The sequence below is a fragment of the Anopheles nili genome, chromosome 3 (assembly GCF_943737925.1).
Source record: "Anopheles nili chromosome 3, idAnoNiliSN_F5_01, whole genome shotgun sequence".
NCBI classification, from domain to species: Eukaryota; Metazoa; Arthropoda; class Insecta; order Diptera; family Culicidae; genus Anopheles; species Anopheles nili.
In genome coordinates this window covers 29,918,490-29,939,789 of record NC_071292.1, presented here as the reverse complement: position 1 = coordinate 29,939,789, position 21,300 = coordinate 29,918,490, and the positions used below count along the sequence as shown (strand labels likewise).

General features: G+C 45.7%; 1 protein-coding gene across 1 annotated transcript; it reads right to left on the bottom strand.

The window, feature by feature from the left end:
- Nucleotides 1–4,008: 4,008 nt before the first annotated feature.
- On the bottom strand, nucleotides 4,009–20,320 carry LOC128727273 (sodium/potassium-transporting ATPase subunit beta-2-like). The gene is made up of 7 exons (XM_053821168.1): nucleotides 20,264–20,320; nucleotides 18,270–18,478; nucleotides 12,139–12,279; nucleotides 8,533–8,652; nucleotides 7,266–7,558; nucleotides 7,014–7,182; nucleotides 4,009–6,924 (listed from the first exon to the last, which is right to left on the bottom strand). The coding sequence occupies exons 2-7, from the start codon at nucleotides 18,418–18,420 to the stop codon at nucleotides 6,821–6,823; spliced, it is 978 nt and encodes a 325-aa protein (XP_053677143.1). The 5' UTR covers nucleotides 18,421–18,478; nucleotides 20,264–20,320; the 3' UTR covers nucleotides 4,009–6,820.
- Nucleotides 20,321–21,300: the final 980 nt, after the last annotated feature.

Sequence of the window (21,300 nt, the reverse complement as noted above, 5' to 3'; positions counted from 1 at the left end):
TGCTTGCATGATCGGGGATCGGATGAACTCACGTGTAACTTATCAAACTATTTGTTGTTTTGTGGTGCAGCTTCTTCGGTTGATCAGAAGATACTCGTGATGTCATGGTTTGATGGAGAAAGATCGCATGCAGCTTGCAGATGAGCAGACATTTTCTCCTAAAAGAACCGTCAGGCATACCTTTTACTTTGTCTAGTGAGATGGGCTAATTTTAGGAGGGCTGATCAGATAAAATAAACATTGTTCTCTTAAAAATACATTCGTGAACGATAAGATAAGACTGCTCTTTTAATTAAAGTGCTTGAACACATGGCACACGGCGCTGTTCTTTTTTTTGCGTTCATATTTAAATTACTCTCATCAACATGGTTGCATTTTATTTTGTTTTGGAAAATTACAACCCCCTTTACGCCGGTTGATCGACCGGAAAATTATTTTTGAAAACCTTGCGTTCCACCGTTGCCAAGTGAGTTTGCAGCGCATCATGGCGAAATTTAATAAAATTCGTTGGCATGACTTTATTTTTACAGCTTTGCTGAAAAAGCGAGAGAGAGAGGGGCAACCACTTGGCTCCAGGTTGCCCTCGATGCCCTCGAGATGCCGCATTCTGGGTCCGTCCGCTCGAGTGGGCGAACAAATCACGCCCCATGGTGGTGCGAGATCCATTTCGATCGTAATTAAAACCGAACCGAGTCTGGCCTTTACGTGGTCGGTATGTGCGAGCAAGTGAACGGTGATCGTTTATGCGGTACGGCTTTGATACGTTGTTTCAATTTGCATATGATCACCGTAAAGGCTGGGTGCCTAGAGGGTTTTCCGTAGGAGTATCTTTAACCAGTCAGCCCGACTAACCGAGCCCATTGTGCGACGGGTGCAGTAGTAGGTCTTCCGTCTGGTCGCATGATGGCCGGCTTGATCGATGAGTGAGGCACGCATGAATGGGATATAACCGGAATGGGCCAGGTCGGAACCGTGAGTATTCGTTAACACGGTCCACCCCGGTCGTGAGGTGGCTTCGACACACTTAACCCTCCACAAACGGCCCTTTTTTGTTTCCGTTGTTTTGATTTTACGGCACAGGGTAATGATGTTTTTGGTGCGGCAGACGAAAGTGGACTTTAATGGAGGGATGGTTATTTATTCATCGCTATCGAAACATGAACTTGAAGTTGCAGTAGCTGTGAAGGCGAACGAGAGCTTTTGCACACGATAAAGCATTGTTTCGCGGGGCAAAATAAAGCTATTTCGTTTTCATCTGGCACATTCTTCAGCTAACATACATCAATTAATACGAATCGGCGAAGATGGCGTGGTTCCGGTCTGGGAGACATGGGGTGTGAATTGTCACGGCATGGGTTTTTGTCGTTTGTCCACCTTGAGGACCGTGAGGCATGTGGCCACCGTCTTATCCGTTGGATGATTTCGATACCTTTTACTAATTGAGCAGGGAGTAAAACGAGCGTGCAGACACACCTGTATCCGAGGATGAAAATTTGGTTTCGCGAAACCGCTCGTGGGACAATTTGCATGGTTAGAGAGGTAACTAAATGGTGCTACCTTCCAAACACAGTAGGCGATGCATCGCTTGCATATCCTAAGCATGCCTTGAGATGCACCCCATACATTCTTGAAATGATTATAAAATATCCCAAACCACTATCACGGCAAGGCCGTTAATTTGATCCAAATCGCGCTTGTTTTTGTTTGTCGTCAGCGGCGCCGAAGCCCCAGGGTCGATGTTTTTAATTTCCCAAGGCTCCATGGCCATTGGTGCCGGTTGGTGGGAAGGAAGGTTAAATTTCTTCAGCAAAAGCTGTTAACTATTTTGTTTATCGTTGTAGTCCTAGCCTGCCGTAAGCGATCTACCTTTTGCTCTGATTCATCTTTTCTGCGCATCGATCATCTTATGATAGTTTATTGCGACTAAAAGAAATCATTCCGAAGCTTTGCTCTGAATCACCTGGGAAGGATTTGGGGACTTCTAAATGAGAACTTCCATCTTGTACGTATACAGTACCAGCCGGCTAGCGGGAACACGGGTTCCAAACGAATCTATCACTTAGGTTACCGAGCGAAGGAATTATCTAATCTATAAGTATGTTCACCGCGCAGCCGGTTCGTTTTTTGGCGCATTGTCAATCAAAGATTAGGGATTCGCTTTAGCTGATAGCGAGCCCGGACGATCGGGAACCCGGGGGGAATTGCGACAGTACATTTTATAACAAAAAAAAAATCATGTTACACTTCTTTAGAAAGAGAACGACAAACAGAAAAGGTTAGTCAGATAGAGAGAGAGAAAATGCGATGGGGAGAAACATTTAAGAGTGTCAACTTGGTAACCTTCGGTAAGGTTTTGGTTTCCAACATTCATTTCACACCAGCAGTGATTATCAAAGGCAAACGGCACAACGGCATTGATGACGTTGAGCGTGCCCACATTATCTATATTTCGGCATTCTCTATCGTTGGCGATAAGTTTGGTGAGAATTTCGCATGATTCAAGCACGTATAGCGAAATGTGCGGAAGTAATCACGAGACAAAATAAGACCTTAGCATGAACTTGAGCACGATTGGCATCACGTTCAACCTTGTGGTGTGCGGAATTGAGGGAAAAACAAATAGGTCCCATCTCACCAACATCCGTGTTGCGCAAGGATACGCTTCCGAATGCAACCGAGCACAGACATCGTGTCCTGAGGATGACATAATATTTTGTTGCACAAGAAGAGAGCGTCGACACACGATTACTGGAATGGAAATGCATTTAATTTTTACGGCTACTGCATTTTCCGTTCCCATTCGATAATGTTCGCCTTGGAAGCTTGTGCGGGCGCTAGTGCTTTTGAAAACAAGTCAATTTCAAAGCCCGACAAAGCGATCCAACACCCACTTCCGGTGATGTTGACTACGAGTGCAGTTTTTATGTGCGGCCATTTGTTTTGCTGTGAACGGACTGGGATATAATTTATTGCCTTAAGGTGCTTAAGATCCGAGCCGTGGCAAGGGCATATGTGGTGGCATTTTGTTCACGCAGAAATATAAGGATCCGTTCGGTTTTCCGTACGAGCCGGCAGGAGTTTTCCCTTGCCACAGGGACATCCTGCTGATCGATGTGCCTTAATCTAATCGAACCGTTCTGGGTGTTTTACCAGACACCACAGCAGGACGTACTGGGCTGGTTGTTGTTTCTTCGCCACGGTCTTGTTACGAAAGATCGATTGCCGTTTAAGTGACACTTCAAGCTGTGCCGGCATTAATTATCGGTCGCCGTGGACCACTTTTTACAACGGCCTGGTGCGCGCGGTTATTAGAAGGCATTAGTGGCTTGATAATGGTCGTATAACGCTCAGACTGTGACGTTATTCCCTGCGAAACCGCTTTCTTTGGGAGCATGATTGCCTCAATAAGTAGCTGGCACGAGTAATTGTTGAGTCGTGGTAAAAAATGGGAGAAAAAAAGTTAATGAAATGAGCATGTAACATGTTACAGTTGCTTTGAACGTTTCGCCGCATGTTTACCATAAAATTTAATTTAACGCATCAATCATAACAAATCATTCATCGCTTTCGGCAAACGAAGAAGTGTGTTACCTAATTTAAACAGACATGTGCCCTTAAATTATAATTTTAAATGAACGAATTTCATAGACCAACAAATGGGCGCTCTAGTGTTCTACAAATTTCCTCACTGGAACACGCGGCAGTTAAGTATCGGCACGTTATCTTTGGTTGCATCAAATAACTGTTACAGCTAAACCAGCGATACCCTTCAAAAGACTGAGCAGAAGGAGCGTCAATGATAATCGTCAGTGATAATTTTCAACCGCTGCGGATGATGATAGCAATGACACCCATTTATCACGAGTGTTTGCGAAGGAATTATTTTATGGAAGGCTCATCGCTCGTAACCACTGCATGATGTGCCAATACGGCGCCTTTGCTATCAGACGTGCTATCAACGAGGAGATGTTCTTGTTCATGCCAGCCCAAAGCACGCACTCTGCGAAATGGTCTTCCTTCCATGTGGCAATCTTTATTCGGATCGGGTTGTATTATGGATACACAGGTTCTTGTTACAATTTGCAATTATAGCACTATCTATCGCAACGTTGTTTCGGAGCGAGTTGACTGGTGACAATCGGTTCCGGCGTACCGTTGACCGATGGCCGCCGTGACGCACGTTGTGTCCGTTAACTACCTGCCTGTCGCACCCTACGCCCTAACCCGCAAATCATTCGACGCGTGATGAAAGAAGTTGGGAATACTAAAACTGCATGCTATCCACATTCATCGATCAATGTGTTGCTTCTTTTTTTTTGTCACAGCATATTCTGTAACATCCTGCAAATATGCTTCTTTTTGCATCGGTTCTTGTTGTGGATGCTTTGCTCTCTCGATATTGAAGAAAACTGTTGGTTATGCAGTATAGTTCTCTAGCTAAATTGATTATTTGCTCGCTTGGCTTCGAACATTTTATCATTCTACTGTCTTTTTTGTCTGTTACACATATGCTATATCGAGCTAACAACACACACACACAGCTTCAAAATGTTTCATTTTTTTACCTCTTGAGATTGAGTTGGTAGTTTGATATATATTCGAATTATTTTTTCTTTGTTCTTTTCAACAAACAACAGTAAAATTAGAGCGGAATTTAGATTCCTTGGACGAATTGAGACGAAATTGATTTAGATTCTTGCGAGATTAATTTATGCACAATTTGAGTTTTGCAATTTCTTAGGTAGTATACATTAAAAGATGACGCGGGGAAACAATTCCTTGGTGCTAGCTACACACGAAATTCAGTGCTCAGAAAAACACGCCGAAGGTACTTAAATGTTTGAAAACGTTACCCTACATAGAAAATTTTGAAACAGAATCGTTCTACGCGATTTTGATAAAATATGGCTATAAGAAGAAAATTTGACGAGGGAGCTAATCGGTTGAGCTTTAATGATACTATTTTCAAATGCATGTTTACTAGTTGAAATATGCGATTGAGTCGTTGAGCACGCAAGCAAGCAAATTGTTCACAATCGCTGATAGCGATGCAGTACGCAGCCATGCTTGTGGCTTCATAGAGGTTGTTGTATAGGCTAAATTGGAAAATGGCTGCGTACGTACGCAGCCATTTCGTTACAGCATATCGTAACGCGACCGTAACGATTGCAAGATTACTTTGAACACTCGTTTTACTGACGGGATTGGGTGGTTCTTAGGCTCTTTCCTACATACCACAAACTGTTGGCACTCGAATCACGCAATAAATATTGATCAGTATACGACATTCAATTGTTAGCCTATGTTTGCTCCCCGATCACGTTGGGCGATTAATATTTTGGTGTTGTGATTCATACGGTTCAAAGGATGAAAGGACTCCGAGAATCCACCCCCGATTGTTTTCGCACTACCCACGATTTACGTTTTTTTTTCAACGTCCCATCTAACGTAATCTTCATCGTTCATTACTCTACAAAGGTTTGTTCCCTTATTATTTTTGTGTTTTTGTTGTTATCTACCACATTATGGTGTACGTTCGAGAAAGAGAGAAACTGGAGTGAAGGCAGTTGTTGCGCTATCTAACTGTTGGTGGGACAAATTGGACACAATTGCAGCCCCAATGAGCCGCATTTATGGTGTAATAACAGTGGGGTGCAGTAGTGTCGTCGTAGGCTTAGTTTCTACACGTACTCACACCTGACGAGTGCATTGCATTGCGCGTTCAAGCAAAAACAAAAATGCAGTGCTAAAACATGAGCCGTAATGCCGAGGGTTGATGGTGCCCGGGGACCACCTCACCCAAGAGCAACACTTTTCTGTCATAATGTAGTCATCGTTTGAACGCTTGCAGTTATGAGTAGTAGTAGTGGGATATTTTTAGCCGCTTATTATTGCTCAATTGGCAGTTGTACAAAACGAACGTGAGGATAAATATATGATTGGAAGCGACCTCGTGGTCGAAAAAATACTACGCTCGATTTAAGAAGCATTCCATGTTCCTATCTTTCTCTCTGTAATGTGGATCACCTAGGTGAAAGCAAACACCCACAATTCCGGAAGATATATTTACAGATATACAACAAATCGCTCAAAAACCTTCCATCGGTTAGATTCGCCGGATGGCATACTACCAATACACGAACGTTGAGATCATCCGGAAAAGCACGATGTTTTGATGCGCTTGCACCATTATGAGACTGTAGGATTATGCATAGTAATTTTCTTCAAATAATGAAACGACCAAGCTAGCAACAACAAACGTACCCATAGACGGATGTTTGTGGTATTAGAAATGTAAAATATGATCGAACTGGATATTACACTTCACACAAACAATTTCTGCTCTCTAGAGTGGTCCCCAATGCTAAAACTTCGTAGCAACACAAAATAAAACGAATAACGATCTATATAAAAGGTAGCTCTTAACGATTGATAAAATATTGCCCACCCGATTATCGCTGCCTAATCGGGATGCAAAAAAAAACGCGCGCTGCCGCCTATCAACTTTTGTTCGCGAGAGATTCTGAATTAGATCTGCGCTGGTCTTACAATATAATGAAGCTGAACTGATAGAAAGTGTGTGGTTTACGGGTGCCCTTTTGATGTAATCCTCTTCCAGCGCAGGCATCCTCGATGCAGATGGAGATTCTGTTGTGCTTATAGCTGTTGTGCTGGCGGCGCGGGAACAGCTTCGATTTGTTGCTGGTTGGTTGTTGCTGGGGGTTGTTTGCTATGACACATCGGCCGTACGATAGATACGCCAGCGGTGTACCGATCATCAAAAAAATGAAGCAGATACGGGGGAAGGACAGCGCCCACTTTAGTCGATCATCAGCTCGAAGTGAACCGAGCCCAACCGTTCGTATCTGTCGTGCTTGATGTTGCGCGCCCAGGCTTTGCACTCAATGTTGATGATAATTCCGCCTGAAAACGGACATATGGTTTGTTAGATCTATGACTCCATCACGCTCGGAAGTCTACCATTTTTCCTCCCGTTCACCACGGGTACTTACGGACTGGACGCTCGAAGTGCACCGCAACCAATGGGCTGAGATAACCTTCCGAGTTTTCGTACGGATAGTAGTACCCTGGGAATCCGCGTCGTGGATAATACTGAATCTGACCAACGTTCTCGATATCGGCAGCATTCTCGCCCTCGCACGTGACCCACACGGTGTTCATCTGCAATCGACAGTAATATCTCGTCATTGTCAATCCATCCCTCACTGCGGCAGCAGGAGATCACTCTCCGAGCCCCTCCTCACCGTGTGTTGCTCCTTTTGTTCCTTTTCCTTGATGTAATCCTTCAGCTCGGCCGGCATGTTGTTGGGCAGCGCGCTCGAATCGTTGTAGAACTCCGGCACCCAGCCGTAGATTTTGTTCAGCTTCAGGAATATACACGGAGCGCTCTTGTGGTAGTTGTAGTGGTTCTCCAGCGTGCACGGTCCGTACTGCTTGATGTCCACATCGCACACCATGCCCTTCGGTGGTGGCTGGTTGTAGTCGCAGTTGTAGATGTTCTGACCACGTCCCGATACCTGTCCGGGCGTTCTGTAATCTGTGGCGCAAAAACAAGAGCAGGAGAAAAATCAACATTTGTTCGACATTAGGCATGGCGGCGATTGTTAATACACCATTTTGGATGCAAAACGATCCCTTTTATCGTTACACAAGATGGCATTCCCGGGGGGGGGGGAGTTCTAACGAGCCGCTTCGGTATTGCGGCACGGGATTGCTTGTTAACATTGGGTGGTGCGCGCTTGGCAACGATTTCTAAATATACCCATCATCTCACCCAAATCAAAAACAAAACACACAATGCAAAGAAATATACCACCCTCCCTGCATATGGACATATGGAAGGGGAAAGGACACTTCGGGGCTTGCCGTCCTTACGGTTCCCGCTATCACCCCCACCCGCGGTCGGTGAATTAAAAGTACCGAAACAAGGGACACACACACCGTCGATGACGGTGATCGTGCATAAAATATCGCTCCATTGCGATCATGTGAGCGCGCGTTTCGTCGGCATTGTGAGAAGACGTTACACGTATTTTTGTTTCCATCTTTTGGCTGCGTGCTTTCTTATAAATACTTCCACTCCGCGGGATGCAACCACTACGGGGTGCCGATAGTGGTTCTCTCTCCCTTTAAGCGCCGGGGTGGGGGGCCTAGTGACCGTTCGCGAACGGGGTATAAATGTCATAAACACAATACTAAAATAGAACACTGCTCACTTCGGTGCTTCTAGTGTTTCGAGGCCCGCGAGTACCTCTCGCACAAGCGAGCATATTGAGCCCGGTGACAGCTGGCACCACTCCATTGAACCATTATTTTATTAATTAGTTTGCTGTTTTAAGCGAAATACCATGTGATTCCTCGCTACCACCTCGCACACCCTGCCATCGCACGCTCTTATGATTGGCATGCTACAGGTATGTTCCGCCGTTCTTTCGGCGCTTCGGTTGTTTGCTCAACGCCCCGAAGAGTCGCCCTCTTCTTGTCAGCCGTCTTTGGTTTTTTTGGTCTTACCTTGCAAAAACTCGTCCAACGCGTCCGTCCACATCTTGTAGTTCTTCTCTTCGGTGCCCTTGTACCAGATCAGCGTGCTCTCGACATTATCCTCCGACGGTAGCGGACGGAAGCCCAATCCTGTGTAAAGAACGGATATTAAGCAGAAGAAAGAAAAAACAGTAAGAAAGAAAAGAATATGAATATTTCACTGTCGAACGATGAGCAAACGAGTAAACCAACATTTAACATTTAATCATAATTTTCTCATCCAACTCCTCCCAGCAAACGCATCTCGGGTCCTTAATAATGGTGGCCTTTTTATCGTGCCCGCCCGGATATGTGACCCCAATGAGGGACAGGGAAAACCTATGCCAACGGTTGGGTCGAAGAATTAACATACACAATTTATGGCGGATCGGGCCGTGTGTGGTCTGCTCTGTTGCTCCCCGGAAGCATCGCTGCGTATCATGAACCTTCCCGTATCCCGGTTGAAACCAACGTTTTTGGAGTGGCCTAGGCTACACGCACGCACGTTTTGGTTAACATCCAAGGGGAAGCGAACTTCAAAAGATCCGGTACGTGCGTCCTCGCGCGTTCTTTGTTGTGTCGCCGAAAGAGCCCATGCGTCCGCAGACTCCATCCATGGCTGGATCGAGATGATTTCGGTCGGTGTGTGTGTGTGTGGGTGGGTGGAAAATTTGGCGAAAGATGTTCTTTGCGCACGAGCGTGGCACTGCGTGAGCGGAGGCACGGCAACTTCCGCATAGAGTCCAACCTTCTCCCACCGAGAGGGAAGCGAAAAAGTAGGTTAATTTCCCATTTCTTTGTGTTGCGTTCTAGCGTTGGGCTGTTGCCCTTTTTTTTCGGCACCTCGCGAAGCATCGCAAGGCAGCACAGGAAGCCGAGGCTTCATTGCACATACATCCCCCGGAGGATTGCCTGCTGGGAAAGCCATTACTGGGCTCGAGGAAGGATGCCTCGCTCCCCGGCGTGTTTGGTGGCACGGAAAATTAAATCAACAAAGTAACCAATACAGCAGCACCAAACGCAACACGCGCCTTCCCCCAGCGGGTTCCGACAACACTTGGGTGGTTGCATTCGGGTTCTTTCTTTCCGAATTTTTCCACCGGACGCGTCTGGACCGGTGTCTCTGTCGAATGTGACGGCTCAATCGTGTAGTAGCCCGCTCGTCCGTTTCCGTATCAATTCGCTTAGTGCTTTCCGGTTCCGGTTGGTGTTGCGAGCGGTGTTCGTTAGAGGAAAAGCTTTTTGATGCTCCACGGTAATCGGTTCGGTTTTCGTTTTCGGTTGAGTCGAAGCTCAGAGGGAAATGTTTTATCCTTACGGAGGAGGATTTTTCTTCCACGGAAGAAAAGGAAAACCCCTGCCGTTCTGCCAATGCATTCGGGCTCAAAGAAGAATGTAAATGTATGATGCTTTGTTGTTGATAAGGAAATCCTTTTATACCGAGCATGCATTTAAACTGGTAGCGAAAAGCGAACGAGAAAAAAAAACCAAAGCCAGAGGGCATCATCGATACGAATCAATCGACGGAAAAAGGATGAAAAGAGGTATTGGAAAACTTTGGCAATCATGGAAAATCGTATCCAACTGAGTAGCGAACAAAAAAAAGGGGAGTTGTAATTTTTGGTAATAAGCTCGAAGCGGTGTTTGAAGAACAACATGCATTTTTAATTTACGACAAGAAAGGTTCTGATTATCGACTGTGATTTTTCATGAAACCGGGGTCGTAGCATTTTTTTCTTATATATTTTTCATCCATTTGCGGTAAAATGATTGACTCTATTGCATTGTCTTTTAGCAAATGAGCACACTTTTATGGATACTTGGCGTTCCTTTATGAATGTGAAATTCGTTCGTTCGTCATAAATATTCATTATCCTGCACGAGACGACTTTGTTTAAAAAACGAGCGGCAAATTGGGTTGCTAAACGCTCGCTGGGCTGGCTCGTTTCGCACTCATTTGCTAAGCAAATTTGACTGATTGCCATGAGAGCTGCATTGAGAAAGGCAGCCATCGAAACGTGACCGGACGCCGGTCGTGTGATGCACGCCTAGAAAAACACTCTGATAAGCTGACCCGCAACTAGATCCTGCGCTATGCGAGGTGCGATGTAACTGGGCGCATGGCAACACCAGCAGCTGGCCAGATGCATCAGATCAAATGTCAACTTTTCCTGACACTTCATTAGCGAGCAGCGTCTCCGTAACGGCTAGAATCGTGTCTGAACCGCAAAAAAAAACGCAAAAACCGTGCACCACCGTGCGGGACGGAACCGCGAATATCACTTTTCAGGGTTACCCGCCCTGGTGGTGATCAGGCCGTGGCCAGGCTGATTACGATGTGAAATAATTTGATCGCCAGCTTCCTGCCATTCATTATGCAACTCCGCCATAGCCAATTGAATGTGCGGCTCCTCCTCAATGCCCATTGCCATTTGGTAGCGGTAGCAAATGGCGAACTACACCCCTAAGGTAGTGGTAGTGTGGCGCAAAAAAAAACGATAAAAGAATTCATTCAGATCATCGCATTCAGCGAAGGATCGGTTTGCAAAGCAGCCACCTTTGAGGTACGATTTGATCGGACGTCTGAATGTATTCGCGATCGTAATCGTCGTTGTTGCCGAGGTTGCGTGTGTGCGCTCACATTCGCCTTTTGAACCTTAGCCTTCCATAAGCAAATGATCGCAGGTTAAAGTTCGCTATGTCAGCCTTGTATGGCGGCCACCTACCTAGAATGGGTTTAAAATTCTCACATCAATAATTTATCATCCACCTCTGACACAGTCAGAGTGTTCGTGGTTAGCAAATTCATTTGACATCGAAGCAACCTACGATCTATGAGTAATGCCCAAAAAAAAAATGGCCAACAATTTACGGACGTTTAACTACCGTTTGACAGGTTGTATAACCGATTACCAAACGTCAATCAGAATCGGCAACAATGATTGATTTACATGAGAAAAGAACGGATCATTCCGGATACAGACCAAGACCTGTTTTTCTTCTGCTAATGCTGCAATAGCGGGGACTGTGTTCTCCATCCTGCCGCTGCCACCAGTTTCCCCCAACACAACTCACCCTCACCCGGCTTCAATCGGCGCAGCACAATGTCAAGTGATGACCTCGATAGCAGGTTTTCTCGTTTGGAAAAGCGTTCAACCGTGACCGAACCGCTTTAGAGTGGGTACATGCGTGATCGTAATGGAGCGTACTTCCAAACTGTGATGCCGTCGGCAAAAAAAAACCCTCTCTCTCTCGTCCGCCATCTAAAAACTTGATCGCACTCGACCGACCTCTGCCATTGATGAAAATTCGCTAAAATTATACCACCCGTTTATCTAATTATAGCACCCATTTTTTCCCCCCCTTTTTGCCACTCACGACGGGCAAAGAGGTCACCCCCTGTCAGAGGGAGTCACACCGGAGGTTATTATAGATGTGGGTGGTGAGAGAACCGGAGATCGCTTTATAAATACAATTAATGATCCCGCAACCAAGAAGACGCCGGTGCGGAGATAAGAATTGGAAATTAACAAAAGAAGCGAATATATCCTCCCGTTTAACTGCTGGTAGTGCAGTGTTGCGTGTGACGTGACTCACCTGGATTGGATCCGATCAGGGATTGGTCCTGTTGCCATTTGGGAATGCGGGGATCCAGCGTCTGGAAGAAGACCCACATGCACACGGCTACCAGCGCGGCAAGTACACTGTAGAAGACGATGTAGAAGATGCCGATTTTCGCTGAAAGGAGCAGAAAGGAGAAGCGAAAATGTTTTAAAATTGATAACGTACAAGATATAACAAAATAAAGCAACTGTTTTAATTTATGCATGAGAAAATAAGTATGGACAAAGTTAATTGGTATATACATCTAATATGTAAAACATAAATTATGCACTAGAACATTTGGCCAAAGATTAGGATAACTTCATTCCGTACGCTATTCATCTATCGCGTAGTACAATTTGAACTTTCTCAGAAACCCTCTCGTCCTCGACCAACTAACGACTCGTATCGGCCGAAAGGCGTTGAACAAAAAACCATGATGATGTGCGTTTTGAGGTTACGGACATGAATTGCATTGTACTACTCGATCACCTTAGACACCTTCTGTAGCGGAGTAGGCCTTGACGCGATCAATCATTCGCTCTCTTTCCCATGCTCTATGAAAACTCGAACGAACTCGCACCGTTCACTCTACCAAAGGATGTATACATCGTGTGGTGCAGAGAGAAGGGATCGTTTTTAATGTGCCAGTATGCTTGCAAAAATTGCAACCCGCAACCCTGCAAACGGACTCAACTAACTGGCTGATGGTAGTGGCCCCTGTGCATTTTACATAACGCATATTTGACTTGCATGCTATGAAGGGTGTCTCATTAAAACACTCTATGAGAAGGACGACCATGAAGCATCATGTTGTTAGGTGAAATACGAAAATTCAATATACCACACCCTTCGGTCGGACCTGACGACCTGATGAGGCTAAAAATATGCCAAACACACGTATCCGTGTCCTACGACAATTGGGTGCAAAAAAAACCCCCCGAACCGCCAAATGTCAATCGCCGTCACAACACGCAACAGGCGCCCTTTCTCCCGTCCGACAACAGGTGCATCGATCCGTAAATGGCGGTGAGCGGTTTAAAAATATAACGCGCGCGTGTGGTTCAATACACTTTTCCATCCAAACGGTGCGGCATTAGGTCATTATTGCAGACAGAATGCCCCTTTTGCTGCACGAAAAGTGAGTAAATCCCGGCCGCCTTGAAGCGGTTTTGCGAAATGATGGCTAAGGATAACATGACACTGGGACACATTATCCTTCTTATTTGTTGACAGATGCTGTCAATTTTGGGTTTTGCTTGAAATTAAAAAAAAAAGGGGCAAGAGAGGCGAGTTTGGATATTTAAGGACCGTCATTATCTTGACACCTGTTGAGATGAGTTTTTTTTTTTGTCAAATAGTGGGAAAATGGAAACAAACTCTTCATGGCAGTCATGAAGGCATAATCAATTGAGGAAAAATCCAGTAAATCAAGCACCCCTATTCTAACACGATCCGTTTAGTTGTCTAATTATATCCTCCACTGTACTCCAGCCGGTGGTAACTTTTCGTTCCACATTGAGCACTTCCAGCCACCTGCGACTGCAACGGGCGGGACCGATCGATCGAGTACGATCGTCAAACCAACACACATGCATGAGGTTGCCACTGTGAATCACCGGCACACGGCCCTACCAACACCGGTGGCCATTTATCACATCAAAACACACGCAAAACCGCGCGGCCAACTAAACCCCACCAATCGAGAGACACACAGCGATCGTCGTCGCGCCAGACGATAGATAAAACAACCCCAACAAAAAGCCGAATAAGGGCTTGGAAATAAGGGTCGCGAACTTCTGACACACTTCTTGGCCGGCTGAACCGTCGTCCCGTCACCCCAGAGAGTGGTGGGTCGTGGAAAATCCAACCTTTACCCGGCTTGGATAAGGAAGGCAAAATATGAAAACAAAACATCGCGACAAAACTCTCCCCGCGGTGGTTTTTCCACACAACCACCACGAACGGCGGCAGTGGGTGGCCAGGAACACCCCAACCATGCACACCAATGTGTGTCTGTGTGTTTTGGACGCATCTGGTTTCCATGTGAACGAACCACGCGTGCTGCTGCTGCTGCTGTTTCTTTGCTTCCCTTGGCTAATCTTGCCGGACGATGTTTCGTGAATGAAAACGCACCACCCCCTCCTGGGAGAGGGTGACTATTCACACCCCGTGTGGTGGTGTGCGTGTTGTACAGTGTTTAGGTACTGCCGCACCCAAGCATTCTAAACAGGGCGCGTTTGGTTGCGCTATTGAGGACGTACGCTTCTCTCCCTTTAGCGTCTTTTTCCCGGGGTGAACAATTCGCGAGCATGCCTCCATGACGCTCTCGTCGGTGGATTGAATTAATTAATCAACGTTCAGTTGCTTAACGGAAGCATCCCCCCAAAGGGTATCACACAACGCCTCTGAGGTCTGCTCGTGGCAGAGACCGGAGTTAGAGTCGGTTTTCACTGGTCAGGGGTCGTAACCTCACGAGATGATTGTGCCCCCCCCCATCGTTGATCAGACACTGGTGGGGGGATCGAAACGAGCGAACGAAAGATGAAAACGGAGTATGATTTACGACGAGCCGGCGTGGTGGAATTTCTTTTTACTAGCGATTGACCGTTTGAAACGCGAGACATTGGGTCGACCATGAGCCTAACGATGAGTCACAATGACAAACGGGGTTTGGTAGCATTGGTTTCATATTTATGGGGCCCCGTTAGTTCGAGCCCTTAGCGAGCCAACTCGTTCGGTTGCTTAAATTCGTCACCATCTCTAGGGAATGTCTTTCGAGATGGGGTTAAGATGGTACGAATACATTTCGCAGCACTAATCCCACCCCGGTGCAATGCGCTGCTGGCAGGCAGAACAACGTCTCTCGAAAGCCTACCAAAACCAAAACCAAAAAAAACAGCACCATCTCGTCCTTCAAAAGGCTCGCGAAAGCTCGGCGCCACGGACGCCATCATTCGTTGGCCATAATACACAGCTGGATTGCCTTCGAAACCTGCTGGTTAAGCATTGCCAGCCAACATCATGCGTCCGCGAGCGCGAGCGCGCGCACTTGTGCTGTTTTGCTCAAGGCTTTCCGACGTTCGATTTCGCAAACCAGCTGCAGCACACGCCATGCTACGGGGACAGTCTCGTGTTGATGGTCCCGTATTTGCAAAAGAAACATTGCAACAAAAAGCACCACTGCATGCGTTCTCCGTCTGACGACACAAGAGGCGCAAGAGTTACCCCAGTCGGACTCTGCGACTTTGATAAGCTCAAACAACCGATTTCAACATCCAACGATCCACACTGGGGCGGTGGGAGGAATGTTTGTTTTTGTCTGGCTGTTTGTCTGGGGGTGGCATCCGTGAGTGGGTGGGTGTAAATGGGAAGAATTTTTCACCACGCCTGCCACGAGACTGTAGGCACGCTTTGCTGCCTTGGGAAATGCAGCTGGTTTGATGCACCGTAAAAGCCGGTAAAATCGTAATAAAACCTCGATACGGTTCTATCCAAAATTCTTGCAACCTTTTTACTATCACCTCTTCACGAGGGTAGTGAATAAATTTGATTGTTGCTGACGTGAATCAAATTCACCAAAACCAACGATTACATGCATCAGCGACATGCCAAAATGTTAAATAAACAACATAAATGGAGCAATATCTGAGCCGTTTGATGTTTTACATTTTATGTTTGCCATAAAAATCAACGCTATGCATTGTTTGCGTTAAACAAACACAAATTTCTTATGATACGTTTTTATGATTCTGTATTTACCCGCGTGATAAGATGGGGCGGTGTGAACGAAATTCTTTTCGTAAGAGCTACAACTATCGTTCAATGGTAACATTTCCTGCTTCACGCATCAAATACTGCAGGGTAATAAAATTAGCGCCTAAACAAGGGAGCTCTTTCATCCGATTGAGCTGATCAATCGACTGGATAGAGCGAACTGACTGGCACGTCTCTAAACAGCCGGAATGATCTTGGCTAACCGGCCGCCCTATTAGCACATTATTTATAGAGCCAGCAGACGATCGCGATCTACTCAATTTCACCGCCGATGGTTACCGCGTCCATCTGCTTACGCTGGCGATCAGATTGGGCCCTCCTACACCTTCCTTCTCCACACCCAAGATGATCCACCTAGCAGATGAGTTTTAATGATTTTGGCAAGCGAGTGTACCCCTCGCACGTGAGATTTAATGAAGACGGCGGCTGGTGAGAGATGGCCATCCATTTTTCTGCAACCGAGACGGCTTGTTTTCACTCCACCTGATCGATTTATTCCGCGGGTTCGATCGACCCCCAAATGAGCTAATACACGTGTGGTTTCGGTAAGGAAATACGCCACGTTCTCGCACGGACCATATCCATCAAACAGGGCGCCAAAGTCCGAAAGGGTAAACAGTTGTGCCGATCACAAGGGGCGATGAAAATACGCACCTTTGAAAGACGAGAAGATGGTGGTTTAATTTATACCTTTTAGGAAGCTTTAAACGGCCTAAACTCGAATTTACGTCACAACTTGCGGTGTTGTGTGTCCTTGAAGAAGTGATCCCTGGGGGGCATTTGGATTTCTTTTAAAGAAAACGATCGAAAGGATCTAAACAGGCAGGCGATGGAATACGAGGGATTCCCGCGGCAATGCTAAAGAAACAGGTTTAGATGCGAGTAAACGAGGCATATGGTCGTGTCTCCTGCGGCGTACGAACGTTTTGCGCATATCCAAGGGTGAAAACCGAGCAAAAGTGGCCGCCTCGCATAAGGAGAAACTTGTTGAGCGCAAAAAACAAAATGTTTTAGATGTAGATCACTCTCGGTCTCACTTTATCACTGTATCCATCCCTTTCATTCGCCGATAGATATCTTTTGGACCGGTTTTATCAACCAAGCAAGATTGATGGTAAACATTTTTGCCATCGAGAGAGTGTTGGGATCCAATCTCTCCCGAATATTTGCCTAAATTATTCAACCCCCTCACAAATATCCGCTGTTTCGAGGGATCGTAAAAGCTGCCCGAGGAAACAAAAATGACCAGCAACTACACGCGATCGCATTGTGGTAAAGATGGAAGGATATTAATTTATTCGACCGATTACGACATTATCACAATCGCGAAATTCAAACACTCGAACGTGCTGCTCCGCGTGTACCGACGAAATAGTTAGCCAAACAACACCCCAACGAGGGGTTTGCCATTCCGGCCCTAATCTCTTCGCCAAACATTCGATCCACATCCCGGATTGGGATCGTCCTCGGAAGGACCAGATCAGAATCTCCACCCGCGACGGGGTGCGAATTGGATATCGAGTGTCCATGGCGTGTTATTGGCTCTCTGTCTCTCTCTCGCTCTCTCTCGATAGATGGCGATATCCTTGCCATGTTGACGCACTCGATTATAAAAGCGGCGCGAAAACTCTCCGGTAAACGCTAGAATCGAAAAGGTCTGGGACAGCAGGCCACATGGCCATCCTGATTCCGGGCACACACAAAAAAAATGCCCATATCCTAATGTCCCACCGTCAAGAGGCCCCCGGGATGGGTCATAACAGTAAACGGGACCGGCGAGACGATCCCGGCGCTTTCGACTCGGTAATTGAGTGCGGTAATGGCCGTTAATGAGAACGGTGTACATTGGGCGGATGCGTTATGAGTATTCCGGGTGCCGCTTAGGTGCAACTCGAGGGTCTGAGGTCACCTGAGAGCGATGAAAACGTCACCACAGCTGTTATGTGTCTCCGTTTCGATTCAATTTCAACGGTGTGATCCGAGCGAAAAGTGGGCATTAATGTTTCAAAAAGCTATCTGGTGTGATTAGCCACAGAACATACATAGCGGTAATGTTTAAATAAAAGATTAATACACCTTCGTTTAGAGTTTGAATTATCGTTAAAGGGTTAGACAAAGCAGCTTTTTAAGTACGAAAAAGACAACACATCGAGGTAACATAATGAGGAAACTTTTTTCATTAAAAAGGATAATAACGGGTACATTGAAAGGGTATCTTTATACCTAGCTGATGCTCGTTTTTCAGAGGTACTCGTTAGAAATGATCTCCCACAAAATCCGTAGTTATCGTAAGTATGTTAAACGTTAACACCACACCCCAAAATAGACCTTCTGCGAGTCCAACTTACCCCAGGACAATCCGGTGCGACCGAGGACCGTACCCTCGTTCGAATTGTACAGGAAGCGATGGAACGGAATCGGATCCGGTTTGGAGCGGACGAACACCTCATGTTCAGGCTCCGGTACGTTGGTCATTGCCGGCGATCGGGACTTAGACATGGTGGGGGATATTACACACGGAACCTATATGACACACACTTCCTACTGGCACCCGTTGCTACGAACGAACGAGAGCGAAAAGGACCTTTTTTTAACAAAAAAAAAATAACCTCATCGGACACACACAAACACCAACAGAAAAAAAAGGACGATAGGAGCGGGGTTTTGCTAGAGATACAAACGGGACACGGGGGAAATTTATGAAACCGGTCCTATCCGCGAACCCCAGACACTTGGTCGACGACCGTGCGTGCGCTGTTTTATTTTAGCGTTTAAACATATGCGCGAGTTTAATCTCTCTCGCGATTGGCCGTACGAGGCGCCGAACCGAGCTGGCGGAGAAGGAATCGCGTAACCGAGCAACTCGTCTGTCGCAAGGACATTCGATCTCGCGGCTGTCTTTATTTTTTTTAATTACCGTCTCGCGTCAACCACCCGCCGCGGGTAACTGTCCAAAATTATATTTTTACTCTTTTTTTGCTTCACAATCCTTGGACGCACGCACGCGGATCAGACCGGGGAGTCTTTTGTTTCGGGAGTGGGATGAGATCTCGAATTGAGGAACAATAATTTAATTTTATATTTTCAGTTTCTCACTCGCGTGACACACACACACACTCGCATACACACGCACACACTGAGCACACGTACGCCCGTACAGAGCGATGGGGTGTTTCTTGCGCACTCGAGAAAAACACGCGGCGACAAAGGGCGCGGCTGACGCGCGTTCAAATGCCGGAGTTTTTGTTCCGCAAGTGTTCCGAAGATAGGGCACCCTTTCGAGATGCCTGTTGTGTAGGGTTTTCCCCCTGTTATGCTAAAACTACAGGCACTTGGGACGCACCCAGTGAGACGGTATGGGATTATTTGAGTCGACGACGATCACCCCAGCAAACGCAGCAGTAATATCCCGGGGACTGATCTTCAAACAGGTATCGAAAGAAAACACCTCCCTTTGGAGGGAGACGGCACGATCGAGTGGGTGAGTGAGACAGCGCCAAAGCATGCAGGCAAGGTGTGCGTGCGTTGATGATCGAGTCGTTTGAAAGCACGACATCTCAAGCAGCGCATGTAAACGGACCGGTAAAGGTGTCCTATACATCGGCACACGCCCAGGGCTTGCTGGGAATGATATGCAAAGGTAAAATTATGCCCTTCTAAGAACCACCGCCCTACGGACACCCTATTTATGCGCCCTTAGCGACTCACACGATTCCGCGTGTGAGACACGTTTAGCAAAAAAAAAAAAGGCCACACATGCACGCGGAGTGGACGATCTTTGGTGGCGTTTTATTTTTAAGCTGCTCGATCCCGGGGTTTCTCCTCGAGACGATCAAACCGCCGCCGACCCTGAATGATGGCCAACAAAATCGCGCCCCACTTCGGTGCGGGCCATTAATTTTCTGGGGGGCGGAGAGACAACGCGTAAATGTTTTTGCAGAATCGCGTTGTCACCTACTCACGCACATTCCGCCAGAACAGGGCTTAGGGCAACAAGAAGTGGCTACCTTTTGTGCCACCACTGCACGCCACTCTATCGTACCTGTAGGTAGGGGTCAATAACTTCATTAAAGTTTCGCAAGACTTGAGAGCAATTTTTAATTAATGGAAATCCCTAATTTCGTCACAGACGATCACTTTCGTTCACTGGCGGCACGAGCTACGAGATTGAGTTTGCAGACATGCCTAAAACGTCAACAAATGATCCCCGATCGATCACTGCTACAGGTGTGCTCAAACTGTTTCTTATCGAAAGTTTCAAATACCCGGCACGCTTATCACGTTTCCCTTTAAAAACGGACACTCTACTCGATCCTTTGAAACACGGCGGAACAAAACGCACCTTCCCAGAAGTTCGAACCGAAAACGCCGCACCTCGCACGCGTCTGAAGCGTCTATATCCAACGAATTCGAACAATAAATAGACAATACCTATACTTGTTTGCGCAACGGCTCTCTGCAGGTCGATGCCCAGTGGACATTTGGGCAGCCCACACAGTGGGAGCAAAGCGACCAAAAGCGTGCCTATTGTATGTTTGTTAAATAGTTTTCAACGACAGGATAAATTATATTATTACATTTTAGAGGACGCAATATGTATTAGTAATTTATTGTCGGAAACATATTTTGCTCTAATAAACATTAATATAATAAAATGCTAATTTTCATTTCATTTTTAGAGAAATACCAACTGCATATTCGACGCTTCAATATATACTTCATTTACCATAGAACAGTAAATAATTTAAACTAAAATAACATATAATCGTTTTTCCAGATTACTCAAAAGTTTATTAAGAAGCTCTAAGTTCGTAACAAACTCGAAGTACGTATATCACAAACAAATGTTTCTTCGAGATATCAAAAAACTAAATGAACAAAGCTTTGAATGAAGTATTTTTTATCAGTATTTGGTAATGTAGTATTATTTGCTATATTTTAAACAAGCTATTGGTTTGTTATGAAAATTCTAATTATTTTCCTATATTAGCTTATAGCATTTTAAGTTTCTAATCAATTTAGCTTGGATCTCTTTTAAGAGAATTAAACTCTTAAATATTTTCTATTATTTAAAAAAGAACATTTTACGATAGTCTTATCTAGCCATATAGTCTTTCAATGCTATATCAAACAAAATTTTCTTTGCTATTTCAAACAAAATTTTCTTTCAAAATTTGGAAAATTGATATTAGATATAATTAATTTATGTTTTGTCCTAATATATATCTTTTGTTTGAGTTGAGTTTTGATTTTGGCATGCTGTTTGACATAACAAATGTCAATGAGAGCGCGCTATTGTGGACTATGGGCCAGACAGAAGCAAAAACTATTAAATCATATTCAAAAACTCAAAATGCACTAAGAATGCGTAGTAAATTT

What these genes read in the sequence shown, in the direction of transcription:
- LOC128727273 (XM_053821168.1), bottom strand. Translation starts at nt 18,420, where the DNA reads ATGTCTAAGTCCCGATCGCCGGCAATGACCAACGTACCGGAGCCTGAA. An exon ending in TCGCACCGGATTGTCCTGGG is followed by an intron (nt 12,280 to 18,269) that starts GTAAGTTGGACT and finishes TGCTCCTTTCAG; the next exon opens with CGAAAATCGGCATCTTCTAC. An exon ending in GTTGGACGAGTTTTTGCAAG is followed by an intron (nt 7,559 to 8,532) that starts GTAAGACCAAAA and finishes TTTGCGCCACAG; the next exon opens with ATTACAGAACGCCCGGACAG.